The sequence below is a fragment of the Megalobrama amblycephala genome, linkage group LG21 (assembly GCF_018812025.1).
Source record: "Megalobrama amblycephala isolate DHTTF-2021 linkage group LG21, ASM1881202v1, whole genome shotgun sequence".
Lineage (NCBI taxonomy): Eukaryota > Metazoa > Chordata > Actinopteri > Cypriniformes > Xenocyprididae > Megalobrama > Megalobrama amblycephala.
Genome location: NC_063064.1, coordinates 7,207,370 through 7,226,900, shown reverse-complemented (window position 1 = coordinate 7,226,900; position 19,531 = coordinate 7,207,370). Strand labels below are relative to the sequence as shown.

Below are 19,531 nucleotides of genomic sequence, written 5' to 3'. Positions count from 1 at the left end.
TCAAGTTGTTCCAAACCTGTATACATTTCTTTGTTCTGCTGAACACAAAGGAAGATATTTTGAAGAATGTTTGTAACCATGCCACTTTGGGGCACCATTGACTTCAATAGTAGGAAAAAAATACTATGGACGTCAATGGTGCCCCGAAACTGTTCTTCAAAATATCTTCCTTTGTGTTCAACAGAACAAAGAAATTCATACAGATTTTGAACAACTTGAAGGTGAGTAATTAATGACAGAATTTTCATTTTTGGGTGAAGTAACCCTTTAACTATGTTACTTAACTTACCCCTATTTCTTACAGAGATTGCCATACCAACAATGAAAAAAGATAAGATCAACAGGCTTAATAAAAACATTTTCATTAAAAAAAAAAAAAAAAAATGCATATTAAAACTACAAAGTTTGCTAATAAAATGCATACGCTTAAGAGATTTATCAGTGCCTTAAAATGTAATTTATCATCAAGTACTGTCCCTAAATATGGCTATGCTGTCCATTATGATAGCATGCAACACAAGTAGCTACAGTGTTGTTCTTACGAAAATCAATAAATTTATTTTGTTTTGAAAGCACCAGTATTTAAAAATGAAGTATCACACCACTGAATAAAATGATCTACCACTAGTTCATGACTACCATCTGAATCAGTGAGGAGAGACACAGAATCATCTGCAAATTTAATAATGTCTCCTCTCAAAAATGCTCCGACAGTCATCATATGCTATATAAAGAAAACAAAATACATTAACAACAACAGTTGCAGTCATTTATAGGGAAGGTCATTTTTAAATATATTGGATTGTGGAGCAGTAATGCAGTTTTGAGTAGCCTATATAAACGCACCAGAGTGAACTTCAACATCCAGTTCACTGATTATTCACATGCATTATTCATGAGGAGATTGTTCACTGTTGGCGCGTCCCCGCTGCTGAGCAACAAGATGGCGGCCGCCGCCGGATCAGGTAAATTTATGAAAAACTGCTATTGTATCAGATTATTTCTTTCTTTAGTGTGCACAACGAGTGTTATGATATGGTAAAACGCTGGAAAAGTATACTTTCATTGAAATATTCACTCGTGTTGCTGTGTTTAGCGTCTCAGCATTCATGTGGGTGTGTTTGCACAGCATTAGCCTGTCAAATCCGTGTCATTTTTCGCGTTTAATGTCGATGGACTTTATGTTTGAGTCAGTTTTAAATAGTTTAAGATTCATATACATGGTTCTTAATGTATAAGGGTGAAAATACAACAGCTTTTTAATGTAATCAGCCTATTCTGTCGGTTAGCCATGTAGCTTATTCAACTGCAGCGTCATGATAGAGAAACAACACAATACACTGGCTGTGTCTCAAAACCGGGTGAGCTGCCTATCTAGACTGCAGTTCTGTGTATCTCAGACGCGTTCTGTGTCAGTTTAACTTCAGTGATGTTTTATAAGTTCTTTCTAGGTTGGCAGCTCGTTATGTTTAAGAATACGTATATCAAAGTGCTGTCTAGGTAGGCAGCTGGCTAATTTGAGGCACAGCCATTGACTTCTGTGATCTTTACAGACCCAGGGAACACAATGAAAACCTCACACTTCATAACATCTTCCATTTAAACACAATATCTAACATTAATTATCTGATAAGCATTACAACATTTTTAATGTGCATTCATATGTAAGTTGCTTTGTTCTGGTTAAAAAACATTTCTCTATAAGCTATTTTATCAGCACACATATGACATCTTTATATATATATATATATATATATATATATATATATATATATATATATATATAATATACACACACACATATACACAGAGAGAGAGAGAGATTTTGTCACATCATATGCACATGCATGTAATTTTTGCTCTTTTTATTCATTTCATTTAATTTCATTTATTTATAAAGCACAAATAAACACAACAAAAGTTGACCACCAGGGTTGGGCAAAAATACATCAAAATGTATTTTAAAATAAAACACCAAATACCTTATTTTAAGTGTATCAAAATAAACTACAAAGTTGTTCCACACCCGTAAGACCTTCGTTCATCTTTGAAACACAAATTAAGATATTGTAGTTGAAATCCGATGGCTCCATGAGGCCTTCATAGGGAGCAATGACACTTCCTCTCTCAAGATCCATAAAGGTACTAAAAACATATTTAAATCAGTTCATGTGAGTACAGTGGTTCAATATTAATATTATAAAGTGACGAGAATATTTTTTGGTGTGCCAGAAAAACAAAATAACTACTTATATAGTGATGGCCGATTTCAAAACACTGCTTCAGGAAGCTTCGGAGCGTAAATGAATCGGTGCATCGAATCAGCTGTTCGGAGCGCCAAAGTCACGTGATTTCAGCCGTTGGCAGTTTGACACGCGAGCCGAATCATTATTCGATACGCTGATTAATTTGTGCTCCGAAGCTTCCTGAAGCAGTGTTTTGAAATCAGCCATCACTAAATAAGTCGTTTTTTTTTTTTTTTTTTTTTTTTTTGCAGAACCAACAATATTCTCGTCACTTTATAATATTAATATTGAACCACTGTACTCGCATGAACTGATTTAAATTTGTTTTTAGCACATTAATAGATCTTCAGAGAGGAAATGTCATTGCTGGCTATGAAGGCCTCACTGAGCCATCGGATTTGATCAAAAATATCTTAAGTTGTGTTCTGAAGATGAACGAAGGTCTTACGGGTGTGGAACGACATGAGGGTGAGTAATAAATGACAGAATTTTCATTTTTGGGTGAACTAACACTTTAATATAGTTTATTCACTATAGTTTAAAAAAAAATGGTAATAAAATATGACGATCTCAAAGTGTAACTGTGTCAGAAAAAATTATCTTAATTATGTCAGATAACACTTGGTCAGGTCGAAGTGTCTGAATTATTAATTTGGTTCCAAATTTTTTTTAATTTTACTGGTAGTATGGTATACTGGTGTATGAAGAACTTTTGGGTATAATATGTCACAGTTTACTTTATTTTGCTATCCTCACTTACATAAATGAACTATAGTGGCCTGCACCCACTAGAAAAAATATATCAAAAATGTCTGAATAATTTTTGGTTTGACTGTATTTTGTTGACTTCTTTACTTACATTATCCCAAATGTTTCCAAGAATGTTTAAATCCCTCGGTTTCTGGTTTTATTTTGTAGAAACCATGGAAACACTAAAGACGCATTATATTCCTCATCTGCTTAATAAAACACATTATATGATTTATTAGACAGATGAGGAACTGTTTGGATTCATTCATTGACAGAAAACTAATCATGTTATGTAGCTTCTTGTTTAAATCTCGTTTTCTTGATTTACCGTGAGTACCATGTTTTACCATGACTAATATCGATCTAGTTTACAACAAGTGTCTCATAGCCGAATGAACACAGAGTAGCACTATAACAACTTTCATCATGCTCAAATGTATCTAACATAATAAACAGCACTGCTTTACACATACGCTAGACAGAAAAAAAGCGGAAGCACCGACTGTGGCATAATAAAAAAAACTCCGCTGCTCTCGAGACGCGTGTCGCGCTTGTCTCTCATTATCAATTGCTCCAGCGGTCTCATTCAGCTCCAACATCACTCGCCCTGCTCTGCTTCATACTACAGTAATGTTAATAATCGCATCCATGAACATGATTTCTGCCCGAGTCCCATCCGATTCTTTTCCACTGGCTGTAGACGTGAAGACAACACATCCCATGATTCCACAAAATCAAGGATAAGCGACTGAATAAGGGACCATTAGCAATGAAAATGTACATATTGTGGCTTTAACAGATCAAATATTCACATATCCCTGTCATCTCCCAGATGAAGGTTAGTTTTAAAATAACCAGCAGTTTAACAGTTTGCACATGACTCATATCCTAATTTAGTTACTTGGTGTTTGGTAATGAAGGGCCTACTTTTCATCAGCAACACTGACTCAATGACAAACAACTCATTTATAAGAAGACAACTGATGGCATCTGTAATCATAGCAACTAGTTTCTAACTAATTAATCAATTGATTGTTAATCATAAATATAGGGGACTGCAGCTCGCTATAATAGTTTTCAAGAACATTATGTAAAATGGTAAACTATTTAGCCTAGGCTACTAAAACAAACACCAAAACTTAACATCTGTTCTGAACTCAGCAAGTCTGGGCGAGCACCAATCAGAGGCCGTATTTAAAACTCTAAAGTATTTTGATACAAAATACAAACAAATTTTCATCAACCCTATCAAATACAAATTTCAAAATACTATTTTGTATTTGAAATACATGTATCATAAATACTACCCATCCCTGTTGACCACTGTTCTGTACAGAGAAAAGAATAAAATAAGACACAGTAATAATAAAAAGACATCACTAAATTTAAGAAACCAAGAGTCATAATTAATGAAATGCAAAAGTAAGATCTATATAAAATCATATACAGATCTTACAGATAAAGGAAGACCGTTCCATAACTTAGGACCGGCCACTGCCAACGCAAGGTCACCTCTCAACCTCAATCTTGATCTTGGATAAGACAGAGTAATACTGTCTGAGGATCGCAATCATCTAACTGACTTATTCACGCTTAAAAGGTCTGACAAATAGGAAGGTGCCGGACCATTTAAAGACTTAAAAACAAACAGAAAAAATCTTAAATTCAACTCCATAACACACTGGAAACCAATTAAGAGACACTAAAATCAGAGTAATGTGTTGTCGTTTACGAACCCCTGTTAAAAACCTGGCTGCGGCATTTTGGACCATCTGTAGTCGAGACATGGAGGATTGAGGTCATCCAACATACAATGAGTTACAGTAGTCCAATTGAGATAAAACAAAAACATACTTTCAAGATCTTTAAAAGACAGGAAAGTTTTAACTTTTGACAAAAGTTTAAAGTGCATATTGCAGGTTTAACATTTTTTGCGAGATGAATATATAACCTTGTACAAAAATACCATATAAAAAGGTACTGCAGGGTTTAAAAATGTTTTGCGAGACATAAGGGCATTAATTTAGTAGATAAAGTGACGGTCTCTGTAAAACCCGCTTTTTTTTCAGCGTCACGTCATTTTACGTCACTACAGGGAGATGTTCGCAGAGCTCTGTGTTGATTCAGTGCAGAATATATTGGTATTTAGCAACAGCGGCCGTGAATCAGTGTGTTTTCGGTAGTTTTTGTTAGGGCTGCACGATTAATCGCATGCTATTCTCACGCGCATTTCGTCAGTAAAGCCGGTTCCCTGATTACCGCTAAATCGCCATCACCTGCTTTCAAATGAAGCGGCATTTAATAGACAGAGCCGTAGGTCACTGAAAAGCCACGCAATATCGCGTTCATATCGCAGATGAATCGCCTGCGATAATGAACGCGATATTGCGTGGCTTGTCCGTGAACTACGGCTCCGTCTATTAAAAGGCGCTGCGTTTAAAAACAGGTGATGGCGATTTAGCGGTAATCAGGGAACCGGCTTTACTGACGAAATGCGCGTGAGAATAGCATGCGATTAATCGTGCAGCCCTAGTTTTTGTATTCTATTTATCATCGTAATGGTAAATTATTGTGTTTGTGGAGGCTGCACAAACTTCAGCCTGTCAGGACATCGAGTACAGAGGTTTACTAACAAGAAAAACTACACTGCTATCTTCTGTGCCGGGGTTTGTTTTGTGCAGGTGAAGAGACGGACTTCACTTCTGCATCTGCGTCGAAAAACGCGTTCATTTTAGACTGGAGGATTATCATCCTGGCGATATGATGGAGTTCAACATTGTAATACTTCTGTAAATGATTATATTAAATGAATAAACTTACACAGGCTATGCTTCTTCGCCGTTTTTACTTGAATCAATTTCAACACTGATGAATACAAATTATGTACACATGCATACAGTCTCACACTCACACAAAACAGTTTTGAATGATGTGCTGGTAATGTAAATACTCCAATTTCATGCATGCCATGTATGTAAACTTATATATACATTCAAGTTCACACAACTACATAATCACGGCGTCATACATCCTCACACAATCAGTGAATGGGCACGGAATAAACTCATAACACAGAATTAATGAAGATAACATGAAATACTAGTAAGTTAACACTATATGTTTGGCCGCCGGCGGGAGACATGATCACGGATCCGTCAGAGATGCAGCTCGATGAAGACTTACGGTGCACATTTTAAGTTTTGTGTTTGATTATTACATTTGCTAACTACCAAATCAGTCGTGATGAGAAACGGCTATATCACGTAACGTTAGTGTGGACGGATATTAACGCGTGTGACATACGCTTGATCAAAGTTTATTCGTTTCTGTTATTAGTAATCGGTTAGGCCTACTCCTAGATGACCAATAGCTTTGCTATTGCCTGATTCATGATAATAATCTGTACAATATTGTGATCTGAGCACATGTCGTTAACGTTATATCTATAAGCTAACACCGGTCTCTGTCCTGTTCTCCACTGCTTCTCCTCACACAACAGCTCAATTTGTCTCTTTTGACCGTTATTCTGTCTAATTCTGGCCTGTCCCTGCTCTCTTGACCACATAGCAGGCTAATTGTATGGCTGTGATTAGTTATACGAGTATAAATAAGCATTTACAATTTCCTCAGCATCCGAACTGTCATTGCGATCCATTGTTTTTCTATAGTTTATATTGATCGCGTTCCCTTCAGTGACGTCACGTCCGATTTGGCATTTTTCAGATGCGGAAGTAAAATTCTCTCACAAAAAACGACTCCAGAAGCCTATGTAGCGTATTTATGCGTGTTTTTTCAAGAAAATCTATTTCATACATTATTTTTCTACACATTGAATCACTAAAGCTCTAACCTGCAATATGCCCTTTAAGATGAAAAAAAACATGACTTAACTACTGAATTTATATGTTGGTCAAACTTAAGGGAAGAATCAAAAAGAACTCCAATTTTTCAGTTGGTTTGATATAATAATTTAAATGACCACAATTAATATTTGGTTTTCCTTTTCCTACTGAGAGCCCTAAAGACAATTTCTTCAGTCTTACCCTCATTTAAATGCAAAAAGTTCAGAGACATCCAAGATCATACATCAGCTAAGCTGCAAGCAAGGTTTCTAGGACTTGCTTGTCTTTATGTTTTAAAGTTAAATAGATTTGGGTGTCGCCTGCATAAAAATGAAAAGACACTCCATGCTTCCTAAAAACTGAACCTAGTGGAAGCATGTAAAATGAAAACAAAATGGGAACCAGAATAGATCCTTGGGGAACACCACAGGTAAGGGGAGCTACAGATGAAACAGCGCGACCAATACCTACTGAAAAGGTTCTTATTACTAAGATAAGATCTGAACCAGCTAAGGGCAGTTCCTTGGATGCCCACACACTTTATTGGAAGCTAATAAAATTATTTGTTTCATGTGTTATAGAGTTCAACTGCCGTTCACTTTGTCCATATAGGGAATTAATTCTGTTGAAGCTATCAGCCTGTATTTTAAATGACCGTATTTAACAATGAAACTCTACCCATGATTCTGCAAAAAATCTCCACCCAATCAGATAATCACGGCAAGCAAATAATGTCAAAATAACTCTTTTCAGCTCCGCCCACTCCCATGAAATACCGCGTATGACGTAATAGTCTTCCTATGCTGTCAAACTATTTAAATGTTTGTTTTCAAAATATGTATATATACACAATGTAAAACATATTGTTTCTTTATAAACAATCAGCATATCTACATCAATAGTTTTATAGTTCTCTATCCTTTTTTATTTGATTGTCATTTGCAGTGCTTCATTAAATTGTAGCCTTTTCGCACACTTTTTAAAAAAAATAAATGTGGGAAAAAGTGAATAGGAAAAATACTTCCTAATACTACAACAGTGCACGGACACTGTTGCACTCTTGGGGGATAATATTTTGTTACTGAAGAAGTCTGTACTGAATCTTGATATTGATTTCGGTTCTCAAATATTTCAGGCTGTGTACCACCTTTTGATCAAATCTGAGCATCCAAGTACTACCTGGTCCGCACCAATCCCCACTAGATAAACCACAATAGTAACATTTAGTAGTTTGCAATCCAATTTAAACTAATATCACAAAACAAAAGTTCTTGGGACTGCACTTCCTGGTTTCATTATCAGTATCATGCTCAATTGAGTCTTTGTTCTTAATCCAGTGTTTGTTAGTCAAAAACGGGCCTTTCTTTAAGATCACCTTCAGGAAATCAAGCTCACTGACAGTAGAATTGGGAATTATCTTTTACACTGGCTGGCTTAGAAAACTAAAAATACATTTCCAGCCATATGTAAACTCAGAATTTCTATATCAGCGAGCAGTTTCCCCTGCAGAATCTGTTTTGAACATTATTTCAGCAGCAGATGTTAACGTTATTGTGTGTGTTTTCACAGGCGTGAAAGTCCCCCGTAACTTCCGGCTGCTGGAGGAGCTTGAGGAGGGTCAGAAGGGTGTTGGAGATGGGACGGTGAGCTGGGGTCTGGAAGACGATGAGGACATGACCCTCACACGCTGGAGAGGAATGATCATCGGACCCCCGAGGGTCAGTTCTACTAGCTTTCTGGGCCCTGTTGACTTAATATGTGTAGATTCATATTCTTGTGCATGAATAATTCTATAATATTTTTTATCATTTCACATGTTTCTACTCAGAAAAACAAGAGGTCAGTGTTTATGGTATTAGAAAATGCACTCTGCATGACTCTGAAAAGAACCAAATATGCCAATAACAATATTACTGAGGGGAAAAAAGGCATATTACTACACTTTGATGTAAGGATGTGCGATATGTATCGTCTATGATAATATTGTATTTTTAACAATGTGCAAGCAGACATTATGTCACTTATTTTGCAAAACCCAAACACACCTTCAGAGGCCAGTGCATTCACTGTGGTGGAGCTAGTATGTATGATGGACTACTGCGAGTGTGCATTCAGAGTGCTTACTAGCCTGTTAGAATGGCCCAAAATTCATGACGCAAAATGCAGGATTGCTGTTTTTCTCAAATATTAGCATGATTGCAAATGCATATTGAACTGCTGTGCTGTATGAAAAATCAACATCGCAAGAATTTAATTTTAAAAGGGGTCATGAATTACACTTTTTTTTTTTTTTTTTATAAACATGTTCTCTGAAGTCCACTTATAATGTTGGTAAGCTTTTTACATCAAAACCAGTAAGGGTGTGACTAGATCTCGTGCCATGAGATTTTGTGATATTAAAACGGACGATATTTCTCGTCGAGGTGAAAAGCTGTCTCGCGATATCAAGATAACGAAGTTGAGTTTGTGGCAAAACCTTTTTCATTGCTTGCAGGGCTGCCAACTCTTGCGTCCATTTTCTCACAGTGAAAAACATGGCAGAGTAAAGAGGACACTGACAAAGCGCCAACTAGGCCTTTCTCGATTATGAAATTTGACTGTCGATTAATTGTCTGAAAAATAATTGCAGTTATTCCGATTAATTGTCTGTTTTAGGGCTTTGTCATATTTTTATGTTCTTCGTTCATTAAATAATTGTGATTAATCCTTTGTAAGTTATCATTTTGCAGCATAAGATTACAGTTAACATCTTTAAATATTAAAGAGATTTATAACTGAAAAATAATAAACAATCATTTTAATTAATAAAAATATAAAATTATTTTTATTGGGCGAAATAAACTCTAGCAAAATAAAGTCATTTTTCACCCAGAAAAGCGATTATATAAATGTAACAAATTATTACACATAATTTGAATACCATTTTGCGCCATGCAGATATATGATGTTATAAAGTCATGCCAGAATAAAAAATATGTACATTTATTGCATTTTAAGATATTTTAATCACAAATGAAATGGTTGTATTGGCCTTTGGACGGTTAAACCAAATGACCTTTTGACACTTCAAAATCTTTAAAATACCTTTTATATGAAGCAATCTTTTATATGGATTCAATAAAAGAGATCTAGTTGTACTGCCTTACATACTTTGGATGTCATATCTTTGTTTTTATTATTATTATTATTAAGGCCTTTGGACAAAAAGTCACGTTATTGACCCTTACGCAAAGATCATATAAGGAAATCTATGTAACTCATATAAGATTAACAAAATTAATCATGTATAAGCAGCAACATTGATTGAATGCACATAAGAAAGAATATTTCTCTTGCAACCCTTACTTTGTGTATGCTTGGGGTTTGTGAGACACATTTTGTTGTACTAAATGTTAAATGTATTTAGCTAATTGTTAATAATCAAAGAACAGTTCTTTAATTATATAAAAAAATTTTTTAAATTAAATCTTTTAATTATAGAATCATAGAATTTTTATGGGACTAGAATCATTAAATTTCTTACAATGCAGAGCAGTAGCATTCAACACTCTTATGAACTGAAGAAGGCCCAAATAAGCTTTAAGACTTCTGGTGTTCATGAACTGCACAAGAGCATGTGTTTTAGTCTGTTTGGGGCATTATGTCCCTGGTGGAAATAAAAATAGACTTAATCCAGGGGTGTCCAATCCTGCTCCATTATAGGGACCAGACCAAACCTGGCATCTTCATTGTTCTACATTTATTTCTTTGTTTTGTGCACCATCTTACGTTTCTTTGTGTTTGCTAGGCTGATAAGATCCGGTTCCAAACTGTTGATGAGTTTCACCAATGTGTTTTTAAATATGGGAGTCATCAGTGTGATATACTTTTAGAATTAGGGTTTCTGCGGGTCTTAAAGTCTTAAATCAGAGCAGAAAGTTTTAAATTCATAAAGTCATGGCATTAAATGTTTCATGCATCGCAAAAAAATGAATATCTTCCTCCAGTATTTTTGTTCTGTTTTCAATACAAACATGTAAACATCCTTAGATCAAAATACTTTTACTTGAAATGCAAATATAAAATGAAAGATTAAGTGAGTTTATATTTAAAACATGGACAAATATCTGCAAATGAGTTATGAAAACCTCGCTTTGAATGAAGTAGATTTTTCTGAGCCCACTGGCAGATATTTGTTCTTGCTTTAATCATAAACTCACTTAATTTTGATCAGTTTCATAAGACTTCTTATTTTTGTCATTTTGCATATCAAGTAAATGTTTCTTGATTTAAGAATCTTTAAAGGATTGCATTGGGGAAAACGAGACAAAACTACTGAGGAAGAACATCTCCTCTGTGTAGTGTGATCAGAAGGTACAGTAAAACTTATTTCCATATTCTAGTGGTTGGGAGCAGAGCGATTCAAACTACTTTTTTTGTAATTTTTATGAATTAAAAAGTAATGGATATTTGTTGCAAGTTGAATTTTCAGACTCGGAAATGTTGCTAATATAACTCGAGTTTCTCCCTAGACATTTTAAATCTAGAGAACATATTGATGTATTGTGTTTTATTTATTTATTTATTTATTTTTTTGTTCGTTTTAAAGTAACACTCCACTTTTTTTGAAAATGGGCTCATTTTCCAACTCCCCTAGAGTTAAACAGTTGAGTTTTACCATTTTCGAATCCATTCAGCCAAAGATTCAAGTTTTAAATAGGAAAAATATCAAAAGTCTCATCAGATTCAATGAACTATGCTAAGCTATGCTAAAAGTGGTACCGCCAGACCCGGAGATCGACTGAATGGATTCAAAAACAGTAAAACTAAACTGTTTAACTCTAAGGGAGTTGGAAAATTTAAAAAAAAGTGGAGTGTTCTTTTAAGTTATTGAAAAGGTCTTAAATTATCCATTATAAAACCTGAAGAAATCCTGTCATAATGATGATATTTGTTTTATTCATGCAGACTATCTATGAGAACAGGATGTACAGCCTCAGAGTAGAATGTGGACCAAGATATCCAGAAACGCCCCCTTTTGTTCGCTTTGTGACGAAGATCAACTTGAATGGAGTGCATAACTCAAATGGTGTGGTAAGTACAACTGAATATTGAGTACTTCAGTACTTCCTCGTCTGCTTCTCTTGTCATATGCATATACTAGATATACTCTATCTATACTTGAGTTGTAAGGACAACTGGTTTTGTCTAACATTATCTAACCAGTCCTCCTTTGTGGTACTCAAGGCTCATCATAATGGGTGTTTTTTTTTTTTTCCTTCATAAATACTGACAAAATAAATTATAGTTATGCAGACTATAATATGGTAAATATTTAATAACAATACAATATTAATACAATATATAACCTAGGGTATGATTTTTACCTCAAAATATCTGACACAAAACAGTAACTTCAAATCCGTGTCTTGCTGCCTGGATTACAGTTGTGTCTGTGAATTGCAGCGATCCATTTGCTGCTTATTTCTGTAGCTTTTGGCAGTTTGTAAAAAGTCTGTCTGTCAATCGCATAACTCTTTCCCATTTTAGATGTGTTTTGTGTGTTTGAAGATGCACGACTTCGAGCCGATTCTGGCTGAGCAGGTGCATCTGTAGACATGATGGCCTACCATTTAAAGATTTCTCCATTCAATTTGATGGAAGTTTGTACACAGTACACAGTACACAGACAGTTTCAATAAACAAGAAGCAAAACATTAGCAATAAAAACGAACTCTGTCGAGGTGTTTCTGCAGATTTATCATAGAGGGGCACCGCAGCCCATGAGGGTGAGGGGGCAGTGGCCCGGGCCCCATAACCACCCCTGTCCCTGCTCAGGGCAGCTCTGGAGATGAAATTCATGTGTCCTCATACAGTGAGGTGCTGAAAACACCACAAGCGTCACCAGGGGTGTACCACCGATTCTTGGGCCCTATGCAAAGACAGTGTGTGGGGGCCCCTTAATATATAATATTATATTTTTATTTTATTTCACACAGCACTCACTGATACTGTCATGTAACACTCTTGTGTTTGAATTGTGTTTTTATTTAAATAGAGCACCTCAGAAATATTAGATCTTGATCTTGATGAATTTTGTGAGTGTTTAATATTTTTAATAATTTTTGATAATGTTTTTAGTTTATCGTCACGCTATCTCAAAATGATATGACCAATATTAAGTTATTATTATTATTATTATTATTATTATTATTATTATTATTATTATTATATTATTATTATTTTAATGCAAGATGCACACAAACATCGTTTACATATTGTTTTCCATATTTACAATGTATCTCTAATGATTTGTCACACACTTTTGGTGTTTAGAGTTCGATGAGAGCGTTTATCACCGGCTTAGAAACTTGAAAGAAAACCGGCTTGTTTCTCATTATGTAGGAAAATGCAGATTCCCATTCAGCAAACATTTACACAACGTAAACAGCGGCATTTAGGTCGCCGTCGCATCGCTCGAACAATATAGGTTCTCATTTGGTCTCTTTGGAAACAAATTTATGAGGAATTGTTTTCCCTTACTGTTTACTTTTGTCTGATATTAGCTTGAACGGCGGCGGCGGCGAGATTCGAAGTTCACCACACTCCGGAATCTGGCGTGTCCGCTCTCCTTGCAGCCATTTAGCGCTTTGTTTGCAACGTTCCCAGACAACCAATCAAATCATACGAATTGCTTGCATGCTGTGCTCGTGGGAGGCACCTACACAGATGACACAGTGCAAAGCTTGCGAACAGAGAAATAGCGCAGACACAGTGTATGCGCACAATAGTATAATAATAACATTAGCTCTCGGGGAACCACCCTGGTGGCAAGTTCCTATATCTAAGTTCCAAGAACAACCCGATGCAAAAACCCATATTATTATACCATGCATATGTTTACTTTTTTTATTATTATTATTATTTAAAGAAGAACCCAAACCAATGTATAGTTGACATTTGAGGTTTAATGTTAAAAAAAAAATTAAAAATTTCAGGAAGCATGTTTTCAGCTTGTTGTTTTATTTTTATACACAAATATGGCATGCAGTTGCTTCAAACAAAGGTATAAAGCTATTCAATACATCATTAAATGTAAATTGTGATAATCGTAATTAATAATCGCAATCACGATTTCAAAGGATTAATCGACGATTTAGATTTTTGTCATAATCGTTCAGCCCTACTGGCCAGGGCTGCATTTCCCAAAAGCATCGTAAGCCTGAGTTGATCGTAGCTCCATTGTTGGCAATGGAGCTATGATCAACTTAGGCTTACGATGCTTTTGGGAAACGCTGCCCAGGAAATGTCCAGGAAAAAAAGATGTATGGTCACCCTAATAAAAATAATATTGGATCATGAACAGTTAGTAGTAACGATCATCTTTAAGAATCAACTTCTGTGCAAATCCTGTTTTACTGACCATCGTGTGCAAAGCAGTCTGGTGTAAAATGACTTGCGCATAATGGTATATGAATTTATTTGAACACATTCCCTTCATAAATAAAATTACACCACTGCGTCCTTATTGGCTCAGATGCCAGGAGTTTATGGAGCCGGTAACAGATCACTGATAACGTTAACATAGCTGACCCATCACAAGCTCAGGGACGGTCGTTCTTGAGTGCTGCTGTCCTGCAGAGTTTTGCTCCGACCCAACTCCCCTTCCTTCACGTAGCTTTAGTAATCCTTAAGACATTCAAGTGTGTTTGATCAGGGTTGTAGCTAAACTGTGCAGGACAGCTGCACTCCAAGACCAGTGTTGCTGGTACATGTTCGCAGTTGTCGCTTGCGAAAACCAAATGGTGGCGCTGTGGGTTGAAATGTACAGATTAAGGGGCTGTAATATTATAATCTGAGCAGCTCCTTTTTCACATGCTTGCAGAGAAAGGCTTACCAAAACAAAGTTGGTAGATGCACCCGATTATAGCACTTAAACACTTTCATTAAATGTCCCCTTGGCGGAAATCATAGATCCCAAAATGTCATAACATGTTTTCCATAGTAAAAACTCTGTTTTTGTGAATATAGTCTGTTGCTCATGTGATCTTTAGCCATAATTGTATTCCCATCATAGTAGATCATCTCAAAGATTATGCTTTTTTTTTTTTTTTTTTTTTTTTTTTTTTTTTTTAGAAAACCCTCAAAATTGGCCAAATTCTGTCTTTCTTTTTGTGCTGGTTAATGCATTGTGTAAATGTCTTTGGCTCACTTAGGTTGATATGCGAGCTGTGTCCTCACTGGCCAAGTGGCAGAATTCCTACAGCATCCGTGTGGTCCTGCAGGAGCTGCGACGACTCATGATGTGCAAAGAAAACATGAAGCTGCCGCAGCCTCCCGAAGGACAGATCTACAGCAACTGAGCTCAGAGCTTCTGTCGTCTTCTTCTCTACCTTCATCAGAACACATTCACACACGCAAGGCTGAGCATTCCTCCTCTTTTTTTTTTTTTTTTTTTTTTTTTTTTCTTTCTTTCTGGACTCATGAGAATTCCTCCCTGTTCCTGACCACTCCCCATGTGCTGCAGCAACCAATGAGCAGTCCTGCCTCAGGAGCTCCCATTGGACAGAAACCATGGATGTAGTGGTGTGCACAGCAGAATACTGTACATCATTCTAATCTTTTTTTTTTAAATGTTTATTTGTTATACATGCAAATTGTAAAAATAACAAATGATCTTATTGAGTGTAATCTGTGTGCCCTCATTTGAGAATAGTTCTGCAAGTGGAAATGAATTTGTGCTATCATGTAACATGCTGTGTGGTGGGAATATTAAGATTTTCTTTTCTTTTTTTTTCATCTTTTTCTAGTGATGATAGCATCAGAATCAGCAGTCTTGACTGTTTGATCGGAGGTTTCTGGCCTGACCGGTTAAAGTTCGGTGTCTCATTACTTTCTTCCTTCAGGCTCTCAGCTTTAGGTCACTTCATGGGTTAATTAAAAGTTTGTGCAAAATAACAACGGAAGCTCAATGATAGAAAGTGTCTAACAACATCAAAAATGAAGTGTGCAATTTGTATTTGACTATGTTCTATCCTAGCTTCATGTGCAGAGAAAACTATAAGGCAGTTGTAGGTTGATGGCTGGTTATTTTTACACATTAGTTTGGTGCTGCATAGATTACACACTTCAACTTTAACATGATTCGTTCCATTGAGCTGTTGAGAGCTTTGACACCATGAATACTATGAATAAATTTTGTGATTAATATGTTATAGAAAAATTAGAAACGTTGTGAATTACGATAAATTGCAGGTTTTAGAGAAGGAAAAAAAAAAATCAACAACGTGATTCACTGTTCGGTCGTACTGTGCTTTAAATCACTGAACAGTCTATGACAAAAACCCACACACTGTTGCTACATGTTGCTCCACCTTCAATGAACAGCTGTGATTAATAAGTTTACATAGCCCTTGCAGAATCTGCAACATTTTAATAATTAAAAAAGGATCCTAAAAATTGCATTTTGATTATTTGGGACTGCCCTAAATAAGTTATTTTGGTAGCACTTTATTTTACTTCCTGTTCCCCATGTACATACTATGTACTTATCATAGTAATTGTAATAACTAGGTACTAACCCTTAGGTACTTACCCCGAAACCTAACATTAACCCATGTAGTTACCTTATATTACCCAGTACTTTCTTGGTAAAGTACACTGTAAGTGCATGTACTGTAAAATAAAGTGCAACTACTGTTTCCATAACAGATGTTTATAGTCCACAAAACTGAATTTGCACAAATGAACCAGTTCAAAAGTGTACATGCACTTGAATAGTGTTGTTACCTGGATTATCCATGTCTGTGTGAAAGCAGCATGCCACATTAAAGGGATAGTTCACCCCAAAATAAAAATTGTCGTCATTACTCACCCTCAAGTTGTTCTAAACCTGTCGAACTGTTTCTTTGTTCTGTTGAAAACAGAAGATATTTTGAAGAATGTTTGGGACCAGCAACTGTTTGGTTACTTACATTCTTTAAAATGACTCCTTTTGAAGAAAATCGTACAGATTTAGAACAACTTGAGGGTGAATAAATTTGACGATTTTTATTTTTTGGGTGCACTATCCCTTTAAGAGTTAGGGATTACTGCATACTGAAGTTTTATAGCATTCAATACTAAATTAAATAAGACCTTTAAATAGATCTTATTCAATTTAGTACTGCCCTGTTTTCCAGAAGACAAAATCATTTACACGCCCCGACTCTTAATGCATCATGTTGTATTCTCGAGTCCCTCGATTGTGTGAAAACTATCTCAACCATTTATAGTCATTGTTGGAAAGATGCTGGAAAACCAAAGAGTGCAGGAGCTGGAGGATTGTTCTGAAGAACTTTGGGCAGCTTAACTGATCAGGATAAACAAGGGACTCATGAACAACTATCCGAAAACATACAGTCGTCGATCATAGGCAGTATTATTAGGTATAAAGCATTTGTAAACTTTTGAACTAGTTAATTTGTGTTAATTCAGTTATTTTGTTTTGTGGGCTGCATGTAAACTGGTATGTGAAACAGCTTATTCAGGGTAGTATAATTTATTGTAATTACTATTTTTTTGCAAGGGATTTGGATTTTACTCACTGCTGAAAGTGTTCAAAGAGCAGATCTTCGCTGGATCACTTGATGCACTAAATAGGTGACCACATGCACACAATGAAGACTTTAAAAACTCAAGGTTATATAAAAGTTGCATACAAACAAGTGCACACATAAGACATTAATTCAGGCTGATTTGGCCACCGTTTCACTTATAATTCACTTATATATATATGCATGAGTGTGAAAAAGAAAGTACACCCTCTTCGAATTCTATGGTTATCTGTATCAGGACATAATAGAAATCATCTGGTCCTTAGTAGGTCTTAAAATTAGGTAAATACAACATAAGAAAAACAACACATTACATATTATAATGTGTCATTTATTTAACAAAAATAATGGCAAAATGGAAAGCCATGTGTGAAAAAGTAAGTACACCCTTACAGCTTCCATGGGCATTAAGAGGGTAAGTAGCGGTCAGACGCTGCTAATCAAATGCCTTAGATTAATTCATTATCAAGTGTGGCCAACTCTGTAAAAGCTGAAGTTCTGGCAGTTTGCTGGTCTGGGGCATTCAGGTGTGTGTTAACACAATGCCAAGGAGGAAAGCCATCAGCAATTAACTTAGAGAAGCAGTTCTTGCTGCCATCAATCTGGGAATGGTTATACGGCCATTTCCAAACAATTTAAAGTCCACCATTCACTGGGATATTGATCTGGTCAGTTCAGTAGCAGAAAGGGTTGTTAATCAGTTTCAGCTGCTTTGGTGTGATGAAATTAACAATGGGCAACAATGAGACGACCCCCAAAACAGGAATGGTTTTACAGGTGGAGGCCACTGACATTTTTTTCCCTACTCATCTTTTCTGACTGTTTTTCACTAGTTTTGCATTTGGCTAGTGTCATTGTCACTACTGGTAGCATGAGGCGATACCTGGAGCCTCAGAGGTTGCACAGGCAGTCGAACTCCTCCAGGATGGCACATCATGCCAGAAGGTTTGCTGTGTCTCCCAACACAGTCTCAAGAGCATGGAAGAGATTCCAGGAGACAGACAGTTACTCTAGGAGAGCTGGACAGGGCTGTAGAAGGTCCTTAACCCATCAGCAGGATCGGTATCTGCTCCTTTGTGCAAGGAGGAACAGGATGAAGCCTGCCAGAGCCCTACAAAATGACCTCCAGCAGGCCAGTGGTGTGAATGTCTCTGACCAAACAATCAGAAACAGACTTCATGAGGGTGGCCTGAGGGCCCGACGTCCTCTAGTGGGCCCTGTGCTCACTGCCTGGCACTGTGGAGCTCGATTGGCATTTGCCATGAACACCAGAATTGGCAGGTCCGCCACTGGCGCTCTGTGCTTTTCACAGATGAGAGCAGGTTCACCCTGAGCACGTGACAGACGTGAAAGAGTCTGGAGAAGCTTTGGAGAACATTAACATCGTTCAGCATGACCGGTTTGGTGGTGGGTAAGTGATGGTCTGGGGAGGCATATCCATGGAGGGATGCACAGACCTCTACAGGTTAGACAACGGCACCCTGACTGCCATTAGGTATTGGGATGAAATCCTTGGATTCATTGTCAGACCCTACGCTGGTGCAGTGGGTCCTGGGTTCCTCCTGGTGCACAACAATGCCCGGGCTCATGTGGCGAGAGTATGCAGGCAGTTCCTGGAGAATGAAGGATCTGATACCATTGAATGGCCCCCACACTCACCTGAGCTAAATCCAATAGAACACCTCTGGGAGATTATGTTTCAGTCCATCCGACACCGCCAGGTTGCACCTCAGACTGTCCAGGAACTCAGTGATGCCCTGGTCCAGATCTGGGAGGAAATACCCCAAGACACCATCCGTCGTCTCATTAGGAGCATGCCCCGACATTGTCAGGCATGCATACAAGCATGTGGGGGCCATACAAACTACTGAGTACCATTTTGAGTTGCTGCAATGAAATTTCAGCAAAATGGACTAGCTTGCTGCATCATTTTTTCACTTTGATTTTCGGGGTGTCTCTGTCCATCAAACGATGTGGCATCCTTTCGTTCCTAACACATTACCCAGTCCATATCAATATAGATATCCAGCATGATATTTTTCCCCATTGAGATCTATTATTATTATTTTTTTTTTTTTTTTTTTTTTTTTCATTTACCATGCTGTTAATGTCGTACTTA

General features: G+C 36.7%; 1 protein-coding gene across 1 annotated transcript; it reads left to right on the top strand.

Annotated features, from left to right (window-relative positions):
• Positions 1-809: 809 nt before the first annotated feature.
• ube2v1 (ubiquitin-conjugating enzyme E2 variant 1) lies at positions 810-16,276 on the top strand. The gene is made up of 4 exons (XM_048172683.1): positions 810-965; positions 8,408-8,556; positions 11,786-11,911; positions 15,034-16,276. Exons 1-4 carry the CDS (start codon positions 896-898, stop codon positions 15,178-15,180), a joined length of 492 nt encoding a protein of 163 aa, XP_048028640.1. The 5' UTR covers positions 810-895; the 3' UTR covers positions 15,181-16,276.
• The last annotated feature ends 3,255 nt before the right edge of the window (positions 16,277-19,531 follow it).

Bases quoted from the DNA above. Each gene is read 5' to 3' on its own strand.
- ube2v1 (XM_048172683.1), top strand. From the start codon at position 896: ATGAGGAGATTGTTCACTGTTGGCGCGTCCCCGCTGCTGAGCAACAAG. The intron at 966-8,407 runs GTAAATTTATGA...GTGTTTTCACAG, and splicing joins GGCGGCCGCCGCCGGATCAG to GCGTGAAAGTCCCCCGTAAC. The intron at 8,557-11,785 runs GTCAGTTCTACT...TTATTCATGCAG, and splicing joins TGATCATCGGACCCCCGAGG to ACTATCTATGAGAACAGGAT.